The following is a 22,413-nucleotide window of genomic DNA, read 5'->3' as shown; positions in this document are numbered from 1 at the left end:
ATTTATTGCTCACAGTGATCTCATCTAAGTGTGCTTGTTAAGTTGAGATATCAAGCCATGGTGTCACATTTAACTTGAATTTCATGCTAATTGGGCGTATAAAGCGCACACGCTAAAATACATGGTGATACGGGTAAAAAATAACGACAGCGAGTCCCCACAGCTATGGTTTGATCAGTTGTCCTCCGCTGCAGCTGAGGGGACACTGCCACTGCGAGTAAAATTGAAAATGTCAGGTACCTCTTCATAAATAGGGCTTTAAAGGTCTTTTGATCAGACTGTGACCATGTTTGGGGCGTGAAACCTGCAGGCCGATCACATCGCCGCACAGCCTCAGTCAGTGATTTGAAATGTAGATGCAGCAGCTACACTCCTTTGAAGAGAGCTCACCTTTACTGACCGGGTGAGGCAGAGTGGGGATGTGACGAGGGTCCTGAAATGAGGCATTAATCAAATAAAGGTCGGTTTGTGATTGACAGCTGGTGGCTGATGGGAAGACGAGGGAAGAGAGAGAGACTACAGAGAGAGAGACAGTGAAACGTAGGGGTGGGGAAAAAGGACTACAGCATGGTACAGGTTTTCCCTCACATTTATTTATTTGTGGCAGGCCACCAAAACTAATCCAACGCCATATATATATTTTTGGAGCTGGACTGTTAATTACGAGTGTTATTGGAATATATATACCGTTCGGTTATCTATAGCACTTTTGGGGCAGAGATGGAGCAACACAACATCAGCTACATTGAAAGTGAAACTTAACCCTTCACTGCTGGGTCTAATGGCTCGAACAAACAACATGCTTAAGCAGCACATGACGGCGACATCGCCACACTACAGCGTGTTTCATGCTCGCCATGTTCACACTGGCAGCATCTTGGACGTAACGCTTCTGCAGGGCTGCCTGCTGCTTTGAGTACTGTATTTCCATTTATGATGTCTTGCAATCTCCAGCATCGTCAACAACACAGCCCTACAAATGTTTCACAATAAAATGCCTTGTGTTAACAACTGAAGGGATTCTGTTGGCAGATGTTGTCAGAGTACTTTTATTTTGAAACGAAAGCAGGAAAGTTTGAGTAGAACAGATTTGTATTTCATTATCTCTGTGACAGATGAAGACATTGAAACTGTAATAGAAGGAGGCACAGAGTCGATATAATTATAAAAACGCTATTTTCACCGTGCAGTTCTGCTGACAACCACACACAGTACATGCAAAAAATCGGCGAGCCATCCTTTCTTTAGATGTGCTGCGCCTGACAGGCAACTGAGATGCACCTGAGCCGCTCTGCTCGTGCCGGCAGTGCTGCTGCACTGACTTCTGAACACGCCATGCAACGTGTTCTAGGTGTTAAAGTTTTCTTTTACTTACAAGCAGCTCCTCAGATACAGAAACAGATACATTTTGCTGCATTAAAATTGCTAGAGAGACTAACAGACTGAAAACTTCTGTTAGTGATATAATTTACAGTTGAAAAACAATGATAGATTGCAATATATTGTATCACAATATATGTTATCACCAAACTCAGTGTAGTGCAACACATTTAAAATACCAATAATATTGTATCTGACTTATTTATTGTGATAACATCGTATTGCAGAGCCTTTGGTGATTCCCACCCCTCGTAAATCTCGTCACAATCTGGACCAAACTGTACATCATCCGTTTGGACATCTACTCCAAAAACACAACACAGTTATTCAGCACTGACAGACAATACCCAAAACAAAGCCAGTAATCACAACCTGGCCACAGAGGCAGGTGGACACAGACAAACAACCCGGCACCCAGAGAAGAGAGACAGTCAGTCTGCCAAAAACAAGAGGCAGAGACTGGGCAGCACTGAATACAACACTGCAGCCTGTGCAGAGACAGAAGACGCAAGCTCTTTACCAAAATAAAACTCAGCGACCAAGAACTCGACACGCTCTCAGACTTCAAAGCACTCTCGTTAAAATATTCTGTGTTGTAGGGCTGCAGCTAATCATTGTTTTCCTTGGTGATTAACCTAATGGCGGAGGAAGAACACAAAGCACTTAGTGAAGTAAAAGTATGAATACAACAATGTCAAAGTACTTGATTACACGTACAAGTCTTGCATTCAAAATTATACTGAATGCATGATTTTTTTTTTCTCGTTATTGTGTCATGCAAACAATTATGCCCAACATATGAATATAGATAGATAGATAGATAGATAGATAGACAGAGGTATATGTACATACAGTATATAGATATAGATCACATATACTCAAACACTAGACCAGAATGGTAATGGTAAATGGAGCAAACCGATAATAGCATCCTACATAATCAAATCATCATTGAGTGCGACAGAGTTCATGAATCACTCATTTAGAAATTTACTGAGCAGCAGTGAAAAAAAACATCCAAATAGGAACAAATTGAAAAATCTATCTTGCCTTCTTTTCCAGGCTTTTATGACAAAATTGGCCAACTTAAATAAAGCAAAATTCTAACTTTTGTTCATCTGAGCACCAGAAATGGTCAGGAATACTAATATATATTTTACTGGTCTATCAAGCCACACACATTTATCTTTATGCATATCCCATGACAGAAAACTTAACTGATTCATGCCATTTGCTTTTCATGACCCCCACCCCCACCCCGAAAGCTCACATGACCAGATGAACCATCAAAAATTAGGCCCAAAACACATCATAAGGTGTTTTAACAGCCTGGTCAACCAGTTTAACCATCTTAAACTGGTCAAGCTGTTATTGTTTCTGCAGGGTGATTGTCAGGGATGCTTATATAAAGGTACACAAAGCAGCAAAAATAGTAACTGCGCTCACAGTAACTGTGGAGTTAAAGTAGATATTATTCAAAAAACAGACGGTTTAAATCGCGTAATGCGAATGGCTGTTTAACTTTCCACGACTGATTACACTCAAACATTCATTATCACTGCGCGTCGGCTGAGGGGTTAGCACAACAAGCAAGCTAGCTAGCGAATAAACTGCTAAAAAAATAAAACATTTAAAAGCAGAGACTGCTGTTTTAGTTTTACCTTTGCGAAGGAGTGGACCGGGCAGCGCACATATCCGGGGAAAAATCACCTGCTGAGCCCAAAACACAACAGAGATACGTCTGCTCGTGAGCTTACGTTACGTCGCGTCGCCGTACGCTGCGCCGAACAACGTCCCTTTTGATACGTACACAATGTACCAACACCTGAGGGGAGCTAATAAGATATCACCTATAAGACGGACGGCTCAAATCACGCAATTTGATTGGCTGTTTAACGTTTGATGACTAATTCCTCTCAAACATTCCATATCAGTCCGCGTCCGAGGTGGGTAAAGTTAGCATAACAAACAAGCTAGTTAGCAAACAAATTGCGACAAAATTAAAACATTTAAAAGCAGAGACTGTTGTTTTATTGTTACCTTTGATACCTCCGTGCCGGCCTGGCAGCGAAAAAGTGGATCGAGCAGCGCACATATGGGGGAAAATCGCTCGCTAAGCCCCAAACATGACAGATACGTCAGCTTGTGACCTTACGTGACGTTGCGTCATCGTACGCGTAGCCGAACAACGCCCCTTATACCACAGTGTACAAACACCTGGGGGCAGCTAGTTAAAGGGACAGTTCACCCCCAAATCAAACATCCATTTTTTCCCTTTTAACTGTAATGCTATTTATCAATTTAGATATTTTTGTTGTGAGTGACCAAGTGTTGGAAATATGAACTGTAGAGAGACCTGCCTGCTCTCTAATATAATGGAACTAGATGGTATTCGGCTTGTGGTGCCAAAACAAACCACAGCAATGTTTCTTTTCAGAAATCATGACCCAGACCTCGTTCATGTAGGAACTATTTTCTTTCTGCTGAGCTACACCCTCAAACCATATCAGTGCACTGAGGGAGGCGTGCAAACGGCCGATATCTCCAACACTTGGTAACTCACACCAAAACAATCTGACTAATAGCATTACAGGTAAGAAGAGAAATATATATATATGATACAATTATACTGTAAATGACAAATGCATGAACAAGCATTTACTTTGCATTTACTAAGTTCAGGTACAGACTTTTTTAAAGACATTTCTCTAATGTTTTCCTTTTTTTTTTTAATTGAAATTGAAAAATTAGATAAATTAGTAGGCCTATCTTTGGGCCTCAAATGGTTATTCAGATTCAAGATCCCAAACTAGGCACTGCTAAAGGGTCAGGGGCTATAAGGTTGATAACTTCTGGTTTAATATTTAATAACATATAATATATTTTCTGAGCTCACCATATGTTGTAAAATCCCAGCTGATTTTTAGTTGTCAGGTAATCTAGTGGAGTAAAAATATTTTCCTCAGAAATTAAATTGAATAGAATTACAAAGTAGCTTAAAATGGAATTACTTTCCAACACAGAAATCAGTTAATGAGTTAATGTATTAGGTGAAATTGAAAAAACAGAAAATAAGCAAATCCTCACATTACAGAAGATGGAAACAGCATCAGTATTTTTGCACGATATACTGTAGACCGAAACAATTAATACATTAATGATTAAGTGGCGATTTGTATGGTGTATATTGTATGTAGTATTATAATGTGCAACCCATTTGTTGTCTATTTTTACATTTTGAATTATTATACAAAAATTATAAACCATGCACCACCTACATTGACAACAGTGCAGTTAATTACGGCCGTGCTAATGAAGGAAATGTGAGTTTGATAGACAGAGAGAGTGAGAGGGAGGAGACAGGTGTACACAGACAGAGAGGCAGAGGAGTGAGAGGAAGGCTGTCTATATATAGGAAGAGACAGAGAGAGAGAAAGAGAGCTGATAAGAGGACCAGAGGTGAAAAAGAAGGTGAGATGCAGAGAGATGAATTACAACCTGTACTGTTCTCTGGTGTGACACTTGGGCAAATAAAGACGGGAATAAAAAACCAAAGTGCCTTGACATTTAAGGGATTCAAAGTCAGCCCTCAGATGTGTAACGAGTGTTTTACACGGGCTGAAAATCTGCTGTAGCGATGCTGACAGGGTGGAGCGTTGTGCTCTACGTCTGCAGCGGCAGTCCTGGTATTCAGGGGGTATCTCAGCCTCTCTCACTCACACACACACACACACACACACACACACACTCTCACTCTCTCCTCTGTTACCTTGGCAACATATTTTCTGCATGGAAATAGCATCTCTCGCTCTGCCCACCGCAAAAAAAGGCACTTCAAGAGATTTGAACGTGTCGAGAACAGATTTAAGTTACAGACCTGCAGATTGGATGGAGTTGAGTTATACTGTTCTGCATGCCTTTGCATCAAATTGGCTGTGACGGAGAAATGGAGGGGTTAAGTATAATAGTCACTGACAGGATTTTACTGTATGCAGCCAAAGATGTAGAAGAAGGTACACTTTAGTCCTTTTGTACAATTCTGTAAGCAGATTAAAGTTTACGATTAAACAGGATACATTAAATGTATATATACAAATTAATGTTTAAACTGGTGGTTGTTTGCCTCAGTAGTTTATTTAAATATTGATCATGGGCGTGGGGAGAAAAGTGTGCACCAATAAAAGGAGGGGCCCTCGAAAAGCACGAAATGAAAACTTTGTTTGCGTTTCTTTGTATTTCCAATGAATCAGTGCCATACCTAAATTTAATTTGCATGAATAAATCAGTTTAAACACTAAACTTTGCTAAAAAATAAAATAAAATAGTGGAAGCTCTTTGAGGCCCCTCTCATCCCTTGCACCAAGGGCCACACTGCATGCATGAGCAGTGCGTGACAGCAAACTTGCCGAGCTGCTGCAGCTTGCACGCTTGTGTGTTCATGACTGCGCTGTTGCTGCAGAGCTGCCTGCTGCTGTAACTACTGTATTTCCAAAATTAAAAGCCGATTTATGAATTTTCGATTTATGATTTATGAAACCGTGGAAGCTACTGTATTGACAACAAACACAACAACTGAAGGGATTCTGTCGACAGAGTTGAAACCGAAAAAAAAAGGTTGAATAAAATGGATTTACTTGTAATACTTCATGTTTGTGACAGATAAAAACATTGAAACTGTAATTAAAGATGGGATAATGTCGATATTAAGTATCAGAAGACCATTTTTCACTTTCCAGTTTTGCTAAAAACCATATGTGTCAGAAAAAAAATTGGCAAGACTGACTCTGTAGATGTGCCGCAGCTGAGCAGCAGCTCACGCAGGCACTGTGGCTGCTCTTACCTGTTAACATAAAAAACCCAAAACTAACTAAACAAATAAATAAACAGGTTCTGTGATCCAAACACGCTGCTCATGCAGGCAGTGTGGCCTTGATCCCACCAACATATAGTCATGTCCTTCCTGAAGACAGGGAAATTTGGGTTCCAATATACAAATATAAATTCAAAAGCTGAGTGAGAGACATGGATGTAGAGTTTTACGAGTTGCAAAGAGAACGCTTATGCACAGAGCCAAGAATTTGGAGCTACGCTCCTGATCTTGACGATGAAATTCAGCTCTTGACAAGTAAAGCACAAGCGAGAAAAAAAGATCCCTGCAGAAGTGTTATTAAGAAAAATGAATAATAAAACACGGAGAGCTGATCTGTCAGGATTTCCTGATTTACTCTCCTCTCACAGATGAAGGGGTTTAGTGCAGCTGTAAGAACTGTGGGCATCTCGCTGCCGAGGCTGCCTGCTACGCTTCGGTGTGATAAACCTTTGTTTGCTCGCTGCCAGTGCAACACAGAGAGAGAAAGAGAGACAAACTAATGAAAGAAAATCCACGCATTGAGATTGTAGGTGAGATCACACTCGGCTGCAAATAAGCTCAGATTCGGCCGAAACAGAGAGAGGAAGGGAATAATATCCAGGTAAACATGCAGCAGAGAATTAAAAATAGGAAGGGGAAAAAAAATACAAGTGCTTTGACTCCTGCGAGAGAGAAGCCATAATGAAATAAGCATCTGAAAGAGAGCAGGTGTTGGAGGCTTGACAGACTTCAGCTGCATAACAAGTAGCACATTTACTCTCCCCTGCCTTTGTCAATCAAAACAACCAATCCTGTGGATAAATGCCCCCTTAGAAAAAAAAAGACAGAGACCCCCAAGTGAAATCATGCCTGAATCAGCCTTTACATACTCTCACATATACACAGAGTTGGTCTCAGGTAGGAGGGAAAGAACGCCTGGTTCTGAATTTCAAGCAGCCCGTCTGAGCTGTTTGGAGTCTAAAAAAGCCAATAAGACATCAAGAATGCACCGGAGCTGAATCAATTTATTTCCTCACCAGAAACACAAAGAAACAGAGCTCCCTTTTGTTTTTCTCTTCCTCTTGGATCGTTCCATGTGACAGACAGCGAGGACAGTTTTCAAAAGAAAATACTCAGGGGAGAACTCTTCAAACTTTACCTCACAGAGGCGCGATGGTGTTGTTGTATCTGCCGCCTGGGGATCAGCACCATGGATAGCACTGTCACCTGGGTGAAGTCACTACAGTTTGGTGCCAGAGGGGGGCAGTGAGAGCCGGTCTGGAGCCGCCTGGAGCCGGATGACCAGGATCAGGCTGGAGAGCAGGATCTTGGCAGGACGCTGAGGTAGACAGTTGCGTTAATCCTGCTGGCTGAGCAGAAAAAGGAATGGACTTATGTGTAAACTCAAAAAACTGCAAGTGGAGACCGGAGGAGGAAGGAAGGAAATTCCACGGAGCTGAAGCAGCTTTTAGAAACTCTATTATCCTGAAAGACGAGGGTAACTTTTTTTAATTTTATTTCTCTAAAAATATACATTTTGAGAAGCATTTAATCGGTAGCAGTAAAAAAATTGTAGACGACAACAATTGCTTGTTGACAAGTAAGATTCTCAAGCCAAAATACTTATGAATAATTCTGACTAGTAGCAATTCTAATTAAAGATATCTGTAACTTTATAACAACGCAACTTTTACCATTGACTTGTATTTAAACTCAAATATAGACATCTATAATTTAAATGGACGCAAGTTAACACGTCCATATTTTAATTTGGACGTTTTATTATGGTTTATCATTATTATGAATTTTGCAGTTCAAAATAATCATACCTGTAACTTAATTCAAGCTGTACTTTTACCATTGACTTCTATTCAGACTCAGTTACAGATATCTATAATACAGTTCTGACATGTTAAAATTCCAAGCCAAAATATCCATCAAGTAATTTTGACTGGTTGCATTTCTAATTAAAAATATTTCTGACTTCATTAAAACTTTTTACCATTGACCTCTATTCAAACTCAATTAAAAATATCTATAATAACATTTGTCTGTGTTATAATTCCATGTCAGCAAAGCCATAATTTCATTTTGACTGGTAGCAATTCTAATTAAAGATATCTATAACTTAATAACTAGTCAACTTTTACCGTTGACTTATATTTAAACCGAATTACAATTATCCGTAATCAAATTTGGACATGTTTAAATTCCAACTTGGCATATCTATGGTGTTATTTTGACAAGTAATTCTAATAAAAGATATCTGATTTCGTATTACAGCTCAACTTTTACCATTGACTTCTCTTCAAACTCAGTTACAGATGTAAATATTTCAATTTTGACATTAGAATTCAAGGCCAAAATATACATAATGTAATTCTGTCCAGCAGTAATTCAAATAAAGCCATATGGAACTTAATTAAAACTAGTCAACTTTTACCATTGACTTATATTCACACTCAATTAAAAATATCGATCATCCATTTTGTCAGTAGTTAAATATTATAGCTGGCTTGCTTCAGGTGGAGCTGATTTGACCTAATTTATATGCTGAGCATTTCAATCTGTAACAATGGAGCACATTTTATAAATGGACCACGAGTTTTTTTTACATTTTATTTAAAATATTCATCTGCAAATTAAGTGGTAATATTAGCTCTCAAATATTGTTTAAAATCAGAAATGTAGTGAAAATATAGCATGAAAATGTATAACTATATTTATGCACGGTACTTAATTTGATGTATTCAGTAAGTTTCCACCATTGATGACATTTTCATGAACCGTGTGTGCCTGCGGGCCGAGGGCGCTGCTTTCACGGTGGTGTGGGAATCCAAACAATATAAACAATAAGGATGTTGTGAAATAGATCTGATAACTTTCTGCATTCAAAAGTTCCTGTTTGACAGGTTTTGATCTTTATACGTGACTGCTATGAAATCTTTTGAGAGGCTTCCTCATGTATAAAAATAACATTCAAAACGCTTCAGTGTGCTTTGGAAAACAGCTGTCAGTAACAATTTTAGGGCTGCCAGTAATGATAGCTTTTGTTATTGATTAATCCTAATGTTTCCGTGATTAATAAATGGTTTTCTGTACGTTGTGAGAAAACACCTATTATAATTTCCCCAAAGCTCATAGAACATCTTTATGTATTTGTAGTCATATATTTGTATTTATGTTTTTTATTTTGCAATCAGAACAAAACCAAATTAAGTTCAGTTATCATATGTGACAAAGAAAAGCAGCTTGTGTGAAGAATATTTGCCTTTCATGCTTAATAAATTATTATAATATCAAAACATTCACTGATGAACTGTCTTAGTCGACTGATTGATGAGTTTATCTTTTCAGCTCTAAATAATATTTAATTTTGGATTAAATGGGGCAAAATTTGCCAAAAAACATATTCATGTGTTCATTTTAGATGGTGTAAAATTGATAATGAAAAACAAATATCAGTAAAGCTGAAACTAATGATAGCTTTCATTATAGATTAATCTGCCAGTTATTTTCATAATTAATCAAATTAATCAAACATTTACTGTATAAAATGTCAAAAAAAAGTGAAAAAATATTCTTCAAAATTTCCCAGATCCCAAAGTAACATCTACAAATTACTCTTTTGTCAAGCAAATCCCCCAAATCCCTTCACCTTTATAATAAATTACAGATAAAAGCAGCAAATTCTCAGATTTAAGAAGCTGGAACCTGCAAATGTTTGACACTTTTTCTTTAGAAATGACTGAAACGATTAATTATAAAAACAGTGGGTGATTCATTGTCTTTCAATCCATTAACCGTTGCAGCTTTGACCCTTTGAAACATGAGAAATTTGCTGGATTTCTTCTAAAAATATGGGACGAAGGCAATGAGGGCAGTAAGAAGAAATGACTCAAATATTTACAAGAAATTATCTGAAAATTAGCACACACACACACACACACACACACACACACACACACAAAAATCAGGAAGTTAAAAAGAAAAGAAAGAAATGACCTGGAAAAAGGTGCCTGAAAAGCAATAATTCTGTAGCTTAATGATAAATATAATTATGATAATAATATAATTATGATAAATATAATTATGATAATAATAAATACAGTTTACTGGACTTTTTTCGTTGGCCTTTTAAAAAAAATGATGTTCTAAATCTTTTTATTCACAAGTTGCTCATTGCCTTTTCAGCCCGTTTTCGGAAGAATTTGAACCAGTTTGCGCAGGGTTCAAAGGTTAAAATACTTTTGAAAGGCGTCTGATGTCAATCCAGGTTTCAAAGGGTTAATCAGCACTAACATGATCTGTATATCAGAGGGAATTTGTCTAAAACAGATAAATACAATCAGAAAGACACACGTAATAAAATGTGGTGTGTATTTCGACAGGGTTGGAATGAGCCGTTTTTATTGTGGGCAGTTGAGATACATGGGTGTAAATATCAAAGGAAGTTAATGGTTGACGTCTGTACATTACATTCTAACAAAGAAAGTGATGGTCTCGCAGTCAATTCAACGCTACGCTCCGGATACTTCAACTGAGACGCGCTCCGAGTACGTTTATATTACTCATTCACCTGTGTAAAGACAGTTCATAGAAAATATAAAGCAACTCATGACTAAAAGTTTAATTGGTTAACACTTTAAATCACACCTCTATCTATGTCTACGTAATTTCAATACAGCCATACAATACAAGTATACACGGTTATTTTGTGGTTAGAGAAAAATACAACCAAAGAGGGTATGGAAATGCAAACATACAGCTGTTTTTTTAAACTTCTCATACATGTGATAACGGTTCACGCGGGGCTGGAGGCCTTCTTGTATCGTAGGTACGATCTCATAATGCAGGAGGAAAACAAAATGATCGCTAAACATAGCCTGAGACAAGTGTACAATATGCACACTTGGGGAAAATAAAGAGCTATGTGAGAAAATAAAAATACTAATAGACTGCTGCTTCTCTGCTCGCTCTGGTAAAAATAAGTCTCTGATGTTTGTCCATGAGTTCCATCTTCTGGCAGCCGAGTGCCACTGGAGAAACAAAGGGACCGTGTTGGCCGGGGCTTCGGGGAATAGTCGCTGTGTTCCTCATCCAATATGACAGCAGAAGAAAAAAGGGACGCAGGAAAACTAGGTGAATTTCAGTGTTTTTAAGTCTTTTAATCTGTCGGATTGTTTCCGTATAAATCAAAAAGTCTGAAGCTTTTCATTCCGTCCTCAAAAGAGGTTTCAGGTGCGCCACTGGGATGCTCTTTTTTTCCGTCTGTGTGGCTGGAGGAAGGGCTCTCATTGGTTATTTTTGGCTTTGGCGTGTGTGAGAATGTGAGACTTTAAGTTGGTCGACTGCGCAAACTTCTTATTGCAGCCGTCGAAGGGGCAGACGTAGGGTCGGTCTCCAGTGTGGATCCGCACGTGCGTGCGCAGGTTGAAGTCCAGAGAAAACCTTTTCCCGCAGCCTTCAAAGGTGCACTAAGAGAAACGAGAGGGAGCAGCGGAGTCAGTCGTCACGCTGAGCATGCAACTGTCCAATCACAGCTAAGCAAGGGCGGGACTGTCGAGCTTTGCTCACGTGCTGAAACGGCGTGCGTGAAGCTGAAGTGAGAGCGACGCTGCGTTTTAAGAGTTTGGAGGGAAGTGTGTTTCAAAACCTTCCCAAAAGACAAAAGGGCAAAGGAGTGAGAAATGGTCTGACCTGTGACCTTGATTCACACTAACATTAAACTGTTATTCTGAGTTTGATACGGGTCACAAAAACAGCATCATCCGGTCCGAAACTCTAAATAAGGCGTTATTTTAAAAACAGCATTTTCATATTAACACGAAGGATGTGCTGATAATATTCAGGATTTCGTTTTGGTTTTTTTAAAGGTTTTTTGGGGAGATTTTTGCCTTTGTTAGATCGTGGAAAGTAGAAATGGGGAGAGAGAAATGACCGGCAACAAAGGTCTCGAGGCCGGAATCGAACCAGTAACGTTGCCTTTACTTAAGTAAAAGTACTAATACTACACTGTCCTGCATTAAAATTTTACTTGAGTATGAGTAAGTATATTCAGGATAAAAGTGTTTCATGTATTACAAGTAAAAGTACCCAATGAAAAAAAAATCTAATAAAAATAATAAGATAAAAATAATAAAAAACAATAGAAAAACACCCTCAAACTAAAATTTATTTAAACAAAATTAAAAAAATAAAAATAAAAACAGACTCTCCCCAAAAACACACCAACAAAAACTAGAAAAAACAGATAGTTGGCAATGTATTTTATGTCAATCAAATAACTTATCATTATAGCTGTACTTTTATAAACTTATTTAATTTATATTCTATCAACTCTTCTCGTACTTTTTATATAAAAATCTTAGTTTGTAAAGTAACTAAAGCTGTCAGATAAATGTGGAGGAGTAAAAAGTACAATATTTCCTTTTGTAATGTAATGGAGTTAAAGTATAAAGTGACATGAAAAGAAAATACTCAGGTAAAGTACAAATACCTCACATTTGTACTTAAGTGCAATACTTGAGTAAATATACTTGGTTACATTACACGACTGGTTATGGAGCAAACGCTGTGAACACTCAGCTACCAGTAATCAGATTACCGGTTACTCTGTTCTTACAGTTTTAGGACCAATCTTTAAACGTGTACAACATATTCCGTGTTTGCATCTCGGTCGGGCTTTTTACTACAGTTTTACACACACGGCCTCCTGCCTGTTTACCCTCTGCTCTGTGCGTCGTCATGGAGACATGATACACAAAGCAGGACTGTGGTAGAAATACACGCCCGGCAGAAAAGTCCACGAGACTGGTGGGAAACAGGAACACTCGTGATTGTATGAAAGATTTGGATTTCAACATCTTTTTCGATTTGCACAGAGAGCATAAAGCCAAAATGCCGGTTTGTTTCAGAGTGCCCCAACTAGCACGTTCAGGTTTCTGAAAAACGAAATATGCAGTTTTGATGCTGAAACACTGAAACAGAATACTTGCAGATCATAAGCGGCTGTTTTTCTCCATGTAAATGCACCGAATCATTTCACATCTATACGTGTTAGCAGTATACAGCTGTTTTTGGTGTGTGTGTGTGTGTGTGTGTGTGTGTGTGTGTGTGTGTGTGTGTGTGTGTGTAACATGCTGTGCACTTCTGTCCTGCGCAATACTTAACCGCTTACTGCGCAACGACGTTTATCGGCCTTATCTCTACATTTCTACAGTAAATATACTACACACCATGTGTGTATTTCAGTTATCTTGTGCAACTATCAGTCATGTACATATCTGTACAAGTAAACGGTGTATTTGGATTTTTTTGTAATATTCTTTTTATTTTGTCTAATTTGTATTTTTTAATATTCAATTCTTCATTTCACTCAAATCACTCTTTTGCTTATTTTTCTATTTCTGACTCTAAATCTGTGAATTTTCGTGTGAGATTAAGAGTCTTTTCTTTCAGTGGAATTAAATCGATACATAATATCGTCCGATACACACGTTCAGCTGCTGAAATCAGCATCAGGAAGTTAAAAAAGGGGAATCCTAATGGCAGATTTGCAAAAGTTATCATCAGACGGGTTTCCATTCACCCTTAAATTGTGGATATAAAATACACCAGACGGAAACGCATCAATTTTGGAAAAAACTCCCATGTGCTCGCATGAAGTGGCATTTTTGGCGATTTGAAAAAGCCACATTTCTCAGAACTGCAACGGAAAGACGTTTCGCTCTTTTAGGTCACATGATGTTACGGCCATGTGCTCGTTGGTAGGAAGTGGCTCGCTCATGAAGAGCTGTTGCTGCATCGACAGCACCTCCCAGAATCCCTCACACGTGGCCGCTCCCACGTGTTAGGAGCTGGATTATCGCTCGCGTAACACGCGTATGTCGCCTTCAACTGGAAATAATGACGTCTAAAAAACGGTGGCTGCCACAGGAATAAACCTGCGGATGTTTTGAACATTCATCGCCGTGCTTTTTGGAATTTTAGTGGGAGAGAAGTCGGATAACATCACTCAGCGGAAACACAGTCATCTCGCAACTGGGTTTTATCGACCTTTCGAAAATATCGTTTAAGTTTTACACAAATCTGTCAGGAAACCTAATAACTTATGCAGAAAAGCAGAGAGCTTAACAGACGTAGCAAAGAAACACAAGATTGAAACAGACATGTCAGAAACAGCTGCCTAAATGTATGAATTTGATTAAAATGTGTCAGTTATTACGGAGAGGAAGTTTTGGAGCACAGTCTCAAAATGTCACGAGTCAGTGCGATGACCTTTGATTTATCCACCAAAGATAAAGTTTTACTGCGTTCGCTTCTTGGCGGGTGATTCTGAACCTCCACGAGCGAGCGGTGACTTATGATCCTATCCTCCTTCGCCTGAATTTGGCTTTAAACTGCGATGGGCTTATGTGCTTAAAATGTAAAAATAGTGCAAAGTGTGTGTGTGTGTGTGTGTGTGTGTGTGTGTGTGCGCGCGTGTGTGTGTGCGTGTGTGTGTGTGTGTGGGGGACTGTGAAGTCAGTCCAGATGCCAACCTGGAAGGGTTTCTCCCCCGTGTGAACGAGTTGGTGACGTTTGAGTTTGGAGCTCTCCACAAACGCCTTGCCGCACTCGGCGCAGACGTGCACGCGGGGTCCGTGGGTGTGGAGATGCTTCCTCATGGCTGAGTTATCCCTGAACATCTTTGTGCAGCCCTGAAGACAAAATAAAGTGCAGCGCGGGGTTAACGAACAGCACAGACGAGCTGATAACGACAGCTCTGAAGTGGCGCACCAAAAGGGCTTTTGTTTCCTTGTGTGGAAATGTCAAGCGTTCCCAGCTTAGACCCGGAGAAGAAGAGTTGCGTCTGTTCTTCCCTGGTTCGTATTGTTACCGGCTGCGTGCTGCGATGCCCGTACACACAGCGATTAACCCTTTACGTTAGCTAAACACAACGTGTTCAGAAGGCCTGATTGTTCTTGTAAGTACATGAAAATCAATACACTCGAGTGCTTTCTCCACTTTTAAATAACCTTTACAGAAATGCTCATTATCCTGAAAGCAACAAAGTACGACCGTTAACCCCTTCAACAACTAAGAACTGTGTTCAGCACAGCAGTGGAGAGGTTCATTTAGGGACATTTGACTCACTTTATGAGGGCAAGCTATCGTCCGGGGAGCATCGTCCTCTTTGACTTTCCTGGGTTTCATCCTGTTCAGAAAAGAAAAAAAAGGGACACGGAGTTTTAAACAAACAAAAACAGACCGATGTAAACCGTCCTTTTCAGGCAAGTCTGACTGGCTGGTTTTTTTTAAGTTAATCAACAACCAGCGTCGGTAAAAGGTGGCGTGCTGCAGAAGAAACATCCTCACTTGACATTTCGCCCTGAGGCAGCACATGTTTACCGACAGGAGACGAACACAGTGCAACGATTCTGTAATTATTGTTATTATGGTAAACAATCACGACGCCCACTCACCGGCCTCACCGAAAAATAATCCAGCCGCACACTGAGCTGACCTGCACACACACGACCACCAGAGCTGAAATAACTGCTTGATTATTCTGCAAATACTCTAATTATGACAAATATTCTGTTTGCTTTTAAACACTACACCATTAAATGACACTAAACTGAGTGAATAATAAGTAATGCAACTAATTCTTAGCTACTCAACTGGCTGAAATGTTTTCAGAGTCAGATTTTTTTGCCAAGTAGATCATTTTTTACAAGAAATTTTGCTTTGGTGTGTTGGTGCATGAACATAGTAGGAGAAGAAGTTAAAAATATTTTTTTAAATAAATAAAAAAATAAAAACGTGTTGCAAGAGGTATAAAAAGTTACAATAAAATTTTGAAAAAATAATATTTAAACATATAAACAATATATCTGATATAAAACTAAGTACAGCTTTCAGAAGTGATAGCTGTGCAGAAATGTGTACAGGCCGACAGCACAAAGTATAAAAAAATGTGCAACATACAGAGAAACAGTCCTCGGTGTGTGCGTTAATGTAACACATACAGATACGGTATACTGACTGCAGGGAGGACTTTTTTAATCGTTTTGAGTGTCACTTTAGTTTTAACCAAAGACACGACAAACAAACACCTGAAACACGATACTTTTGGACAGCAGTACCACAGACACTATTTGAGATTAGTTATTGATACTTCTATAACAAAATACAAACCTAATAAGGATCTTTTTTTTCTTTTGTTCCTCTTCAGCACATGGTCATAACACACATTTCCCAATAAATACTGTACACAGTTTGCTCAAACCTTAACACAGACATAAGAAAACATGCAAATATGACTGTATAATAAAATGCTGTTTTTAAGTTATACTTGAATTTTTTCATCTTTGATCTTTTTTTCTATAATCTTATCTTTTCCAGATTTTCATTTCTACTACTATTCATTCTGTTATTTTCATTTTTTTCCCCCTTATTTTAGTCATTATAATCTATTGCACCCTCATCTTTTTGCAGTGCACATAAGGTTTGAGCAGGTGACAAATAAATCCTTTAAATCTTAAATCTTGAGGGGAAAAAATAAACAAACACAGCAGCATCTTTCCAATAAATACAAAAGTAAATAACAAAATATATCTAACAGAATCTAGCAACAGAACACTGGATAAATGTGCAACTTTTCTTTTTTTTTTTTTTTTTGCATATTAATCACAGTTTCTCAGGACACAGGTGTGTTTGCATTTAAGAACAGGAGATGCACAGACCGTGACACACACACACACACACACACACACACACTCACCTGGCAAACTCGGCCAGCTGTTTGGGGTCTGAGAGGTCGATCCCCGGGATACCACCAGGTGGCAGCTTCTTCCCCGTCATGTACTCGGAGTAGTCTGGAGGAGAGTTTTCCCCGACGATCTGCTCCTCCACCACTGACTCATGGTCAATGTCTTTATTGTCATCTAGGAGCACATTACAGAGACTGAACCGATAACACATTGGTGTTTCCCTTGCAACAAGGCTGAGGGAGGCAGAAACATGAAGTTACACCAGGAGTCACGTTATCGTTGCATGTTCACTTTTGCACCACATTAATAAAAAAATGACTTTTCAATTAAGAGAAAATAAAGGGATTATATATCACTCTAACCACACTGTGCATGTCATACATATATAATTCAGTTTTTCCAATTATTTAAATTATCCTATTTAATCCTTTCACTTTGTTGTTCTTTATATGCCAAATTGTTTCACTGTTAATTGTTTTTTTGTGAGAATATTAATGTTCAGTTATATTACTCACCTATTGTAAAAAATAAAATACAACAAAAAAAAAAGAAAATTACCTATTTTAACGTATTATTGATTACCTATTACTAATAATTTAATGGGCTTTTAGATTCTAATTTATACTTTGAAAATGTAAAATAATCAAATAAAAAAAGAACGCTTAAGATACCTTGCTAACTGACATAACTGAACATAAAATAGAGTAAAAAAAATATAAAGAAATGTGTTAAGCCGGGCTACAACCAATAAACGAAATAACTAAAGCAATTAAAATTGAATAAATAAATACAAGTTAATAATAGCATGACTTATATCATATGTCTACTTATATCATAACATATCTTTATTATAATTATTATCATTATTGTTATTTTATTCTATTTAACTTTATGTAAAGTGCCTTCCTTTATGTATGTATATATATATCATTCATTATTTTGGCCTTTTTAACGAATATTTATATTTGCTGCTGTAACAAAACAGTTTCCCTCAGGGGATTGATAAAGTATTTCTATTTCTAATAAATGGCTGACTGACTCATGATGACATATTAAAAAAAAAGTTTTAAAAAACAACAACAAACAAAAAAAGTTAAGCAGGGCTACATTTTTTCTTAATTTCCAAAGGTGTCACGTATAAAGCAGCCAGGAAACCTTAATGGCCTCGTTTAAATCAGAAGTGCGTGTGTAACATTAAGAAACTAAACTACTGAAACCTACTTTAACCAGCAGGGCGCACTAAAAATAGCTGCTGATAGCTGCTCGTGAGTCCCCTCAGAAACAAAATAAACACGCAAACTGTCCGCGGGGAACATATCAAGTGTATTTTTGTCACCTGACTGCAAAATTTAACGTGCAAAATTAGAAACACCAGCTCTCTGTCGTATTATTTCTGGGTTATCGCCCGGTTATTTGTCCACAGCACGCAGCACCGTCACTCTGCACGGAGGCTCCCGTTAGCTCGGTGCAGACGCCAAACTGAACCAACCGGAGCTAGCTGCTAACGGCTAACCCTTCAAAAACACCACCGAGTCCCCATTTCACGCATTTTTCAACTTTCACGCACTTTAATTAACCCTCCGTGGACACACACGCTGAAGCTGAGCAGCACGCGCGCCACAGTTTCGCGGCCTACAGATATGAAAAAAAACAAAAACAACAGCTGTGTGTCTCCCCGCTAGCACCGCCGCCATCTCTGCCTGGCCGCGACTATCGCCATTTTTTCGGGGCCGCCGCCATACTTACTAGTCTCGGGGAATATGGCGGCGCCCAGCAACACCTAAAACATGGCCTCCCTTCAAAACAAAAACATTTCGATGTGATAGAAAGAGGTTTCGCATCGAAATCTGGCACTAATTGTCGCTTTTAGCGGCGGCGCGACTCCAGGAACTAGTCTGGTGCAGCAGGACAACGCCCAGGCGACGAGGCCTCATGCAACGGCTAACAACGGAGCTGACAGCCGCGGCCGGGCCGACGTTTACTTACCCGAAGCCCACATCGTGACAGAAAACTCCCCCTCCAGTGTCTTTATTTGCACCTGCTTCTGTTCCCATTTCCTCCCGCCGGCCTCCGCTCCGCTTAAATAGCTCTTTTTGCCCGCTTTCTTGCCCCCGGTGCCGCCTCCCCGTTTCATGCGACCCACCGAGCTCTTCCCGGCCACAGTCACCAGAGTCTGTTCGATGTACTCGTCCTCCACTCCGGGAGCCGGCACCGGGATGAGGATCTGGTCCTCGAACCCGCTCCCGCCGTCCGTGTGCAGGTCCGAGTCATCCCCACCGACCACCTCCTCCCGCGTCTGGACCAGGATCACCTCCTGGTGGTGGTGGTGGTGGTGGTGGTGGATGGAGCTGGGGTCGTCCGTGACCAACGGCTGGAGCGCGATCATGGGCTGGCCGTCGTCGTCGTCGTCGTCGTCCCCGCCGACCACCGTGGTCTCGATGGTCTCCACCGGTATCGTCTCCACCTCTATCTCGTGCAGCTCCACGATCTCGGCCGGCATCTCCGAGCCGTCTGTCTGGATGTACAGAGTATCTCCGGATGCCATGTTGAAGTCCGCCAGCTTGCCTGTCTCATTCACGCCGTGTTGTGCTCCTGTTTGGACCTCACAAACACACTCACACACCCCCCGGCTCTGCTCCTTCCTCCTCTCTGCTCCTCTTCCTCGATAACAACTCTCCTCACTCCGTCCCACCGCAGATCTCGCAGCCACTATGCTCACGGAAATATCGCGAGATTTGGGGGAAATCGGCGATAACTTGATAGCTGCTGCTGGAAGGGGTTTGCCCAAATTTCTATATTTGTCACAAAAACACTCATATGAACTTTTTTTGGGTCAAGCAAATTTAACCCTTCCGCTTGAAGGCTTAAGTTGAATTATTAAAAAAAACAAAAAAAAACAGAAGAGGGCACTTTGCAAGAAATGGACCCAAAAATTAGTAAGAAATTAAATTCCCCGAAAATAAGAAATAAATAAAAGAAAGATGCATTAATTTATTTTATTTTTTTCTCCCTGTAACATAATTTTGAATATATAAGATTTGTAGTTTACTGGACAGTTTTTCCCTTTTTTTTTGGGGGTGGGGGTGGGGGGTCCTTTTCTGGTCATTTTATTATTATTATTATTATTATTATTATTATTATTATTATTATGATTTTATTATGATTTTATTATGATTATGATTAATAATAATAATAATAATTTATTTATTTTATTTTCCAGACATTTCATTACCTTTTATCCTAACTAAAACTAATTTTCTCAGGTTCCAAATGCTTGTGAAAGATACAGCACAAAAACAAAACTGATGAGGATCCAGGTTCTTATTAAAAGAGACAGAGTTACTGACAAAGCAAACATTAAACCTGCTCCCATCTGGACGACATTATTGCCCTCCTCTTTTTTTTTTTTTTTTTTACAAAAACAGACAGAACTGTCCTTTATGCCACATGCTATTAAATTTAATTTACTAAAACACACACAAATATAAGCAGTATGTCCAGCCTGTCTGATAAAACATCTCCCTCTGTTCTCTGTCATCAAGATCCTGTTTAAGGTGCAATTTAAGTGTTTGTGTTCACTCGTGTTAAAGGTCGGCTTACGCAAAATCAGAGATGTGAGCATTTTTAACTATTTTATAATGTCTTTTAGTTTAGTGCTGCATATGTGTGTTACATTAATATGTGTCTTTTATATCTTTTTAAATTAATTTTATTTATTTTTGCTGTATGTGTGTATATATTTATAAAATGCTCAAATTAGCAAATGTTTTTAAACTTGAAAGGGATGAAAGCAGAAAGCAAACTTTGCAAATTTAACATCTTTGGAGTTTCTTAAAAACAATTTTCACTTATCATGTTATTATTATTATTTATTATTTTTATTGGCTGGTCTTACCTGATTTTATTTATCATTTTTCTGGTTGACCAGCACAATTGGATCCTGCACATTTATTTTATTTTACTTCATTTTTTAAAGGAAGGAGATCATTCGGACTTTCATCTTTTATTATCAGTTCTGTGACCTTTGACCTCAACTATACACTAATAGAGATCAATCATTTTGTGTTTGCTGCATCAGATAAAGATAATTAGATCTATAATTAGGTCTTCATACTGCAGTGATGATCAAACCCCACTCTAAATATAGCGACACTGACTGAAGACGCTGATGGAGGTATGGAAGCAAATAAGAGACATAAATAACTCTGAAACTCATAAACTGAATTTTAACAGCCACTGAACACTTAAAATTTAAATTTAAACACCACTGAACTCACAGAAGTTTTTTTTTCTTGTTCTCTTCAAAATTAAAATATGAACTTTCTTAAATTGCAATTTCAAAAGCTGAATTTGAATGCATTTTTTCTCAGTGTTCATAAATTCAGATCCCCAAAACGCAAGTTTAAAAAATATATGTTCATGTTGCTCAAATTCGATTTGTTAAATTCTCATTTAAAAATTCAAATTGAAAAATATATAATATAAAATACGATTGGTCAAAACATTCAGGCTTGATTGCCTTTCCTGCCCTGATTGGCCTGGATGTTACTATTTGAACTATTATACTTGAATTATTTTATCAATTTATATAACTTGAAATTTTTCAGATTTAAAATAAATATATATTGAAAAAAAAAGAAAATAGCAACATTTGGGATACTCAGGACAGGATGAGCATCAAGCCTGAAAGTTTTGACCGCCATATTTCAGTGATGTTTTGATTTTTTTTCAACTAGAATTTTTAAACATAAATTTGTGAACATTAAAAAAAAAAGCTATTCAAATGTAACTTTTAAAAGACATGAAAGACATGAAATACTTTTATTTCAAAGCGGTGAAGTCAGCAACATACATTTATTTTGTTTACATGGTTTTCAAAATAAATGATTTCAATGCAATGAATTTGGTGGCTGTTAAAATTAAAATACTTCTCTTTTTTGCCTCCAGTTTAAAAAAAAAGTATTTAAAAAGATAATAAAGAAAACATTGTATTTTATTTAAATGATAGACTAACACAAGAGGCTGCAGCAAATAGGCCCTAAAAAACACAGCACAGTCTTAAGGATGAATCTATGCACTGGTGTCGTAATTTATTCAATTAAATTTTATAACTTTATAAATAATTTCATGAATATCCACTAAATAATTAACCAAATGTGTAAAAACTATTCTATGCTAAATGATTATATGGGTTTAACTTTTGAATCTAAGTTGCAAATAAAACTGCAGGACACTTTAACACTTAAATAACACAATAAGGTTGAAAAAAACCCAGTCCAGATGTTTCACAGCTGTAATTTATGGCGCTCCTTCAATAAGCAGGTTTTTGTGTTAAAAAAAGGAGTCAGACAAAATCATCAGACAGGCTTTAAAATAGCACCCAGAGTTTAAAAAAACACAAAGACGGAAAAAAGGAAAGAGACGGCG

The 22,413-nt window shown here is 38.4% G+C and overlaps 2 protein-coding genes across 5 annotated transcripts in view; both read right to left on the bottom strand.

Moving 5' to 3' along the window:
• The window catches only part of LOC148186800 (uncharacterized), a 41,562-nt gene extending 33,654 nt beyond the window's left edge, over positions 1-7,908 (bottom strand). For all 3 annotated transcript variants that reach the window (XR_015779124.1, XR_015779125.1, XM_088089413.1), the window contains exon 1: positions 7,389-7,908. Coding sequence is in view for 1 of the 3 variants with exons in the window: in XM_088089413.1 (XP_087945539.1) it covers positions 7,389-7,441 (53 nt within the window). In the remaining 2 variants the exon portion in view is untranslated. The remainder of the gene's footprint in view (positions 1-7,388) is intronic.
• Positions 7,909-10,622: 2,714 nt separating this feature from the next.
• On the bottom strand, positions 10,623-19,708 carry yy1b (YY1 transcription factor b). Of its 2 annotated transcripts, none has more exons than XM_088089455.1 (5): positions 18,973-19,708; positions 16,998-17,160; positions 15,368-15,428; positions 14,773-14,931; positions 10,623-11,706 (listed from the first exon to the last, which is right to left on the bottom strand). In XM_088089455.1, exons 1-5 carry the CDS (start codon positions 19,529-19,531, stop codon positions 11,524-11,526), a joined length of 1,125 nt encoding a protein of 374 aa, XP_087945581.1. In that variant the 5' UTR covers positions 19,532-19,708; the 3' UTR covers positions 10,623-11,523. The 2 variants fall into 2 exon arrangements, with proteins under 2 accessions (XP_087945581.1, XP_087945582.1); XM_088089456.1 differs by having other exon boundaries at positions 16,998-17,148; positions 18,973-19,704.
• Positions 19,709-22,413: the final 2,705 nt, after the last annotated feature.

The sequence above is a fragment of the Plectropomus leopardus genome, chromosome 16 (genome assembly GCF_026936395.1).
Source record: "Plectropomus leopardus strain MGB_pleo_1.0 chromosome 16, ASM2693639v1, whole genome shotgun sequence".
NCBI lineage: Eukaryota > Metazoa > Chordata > Actinopteri > Perciformes > Serranidae > Plectropomus > Plectropomus leopardus.
The sequence above is the reverse complement of the archived record's forward strand: the minus strand, read 5'-3'. Positions and strand labels throughout refer to the sequence as shown.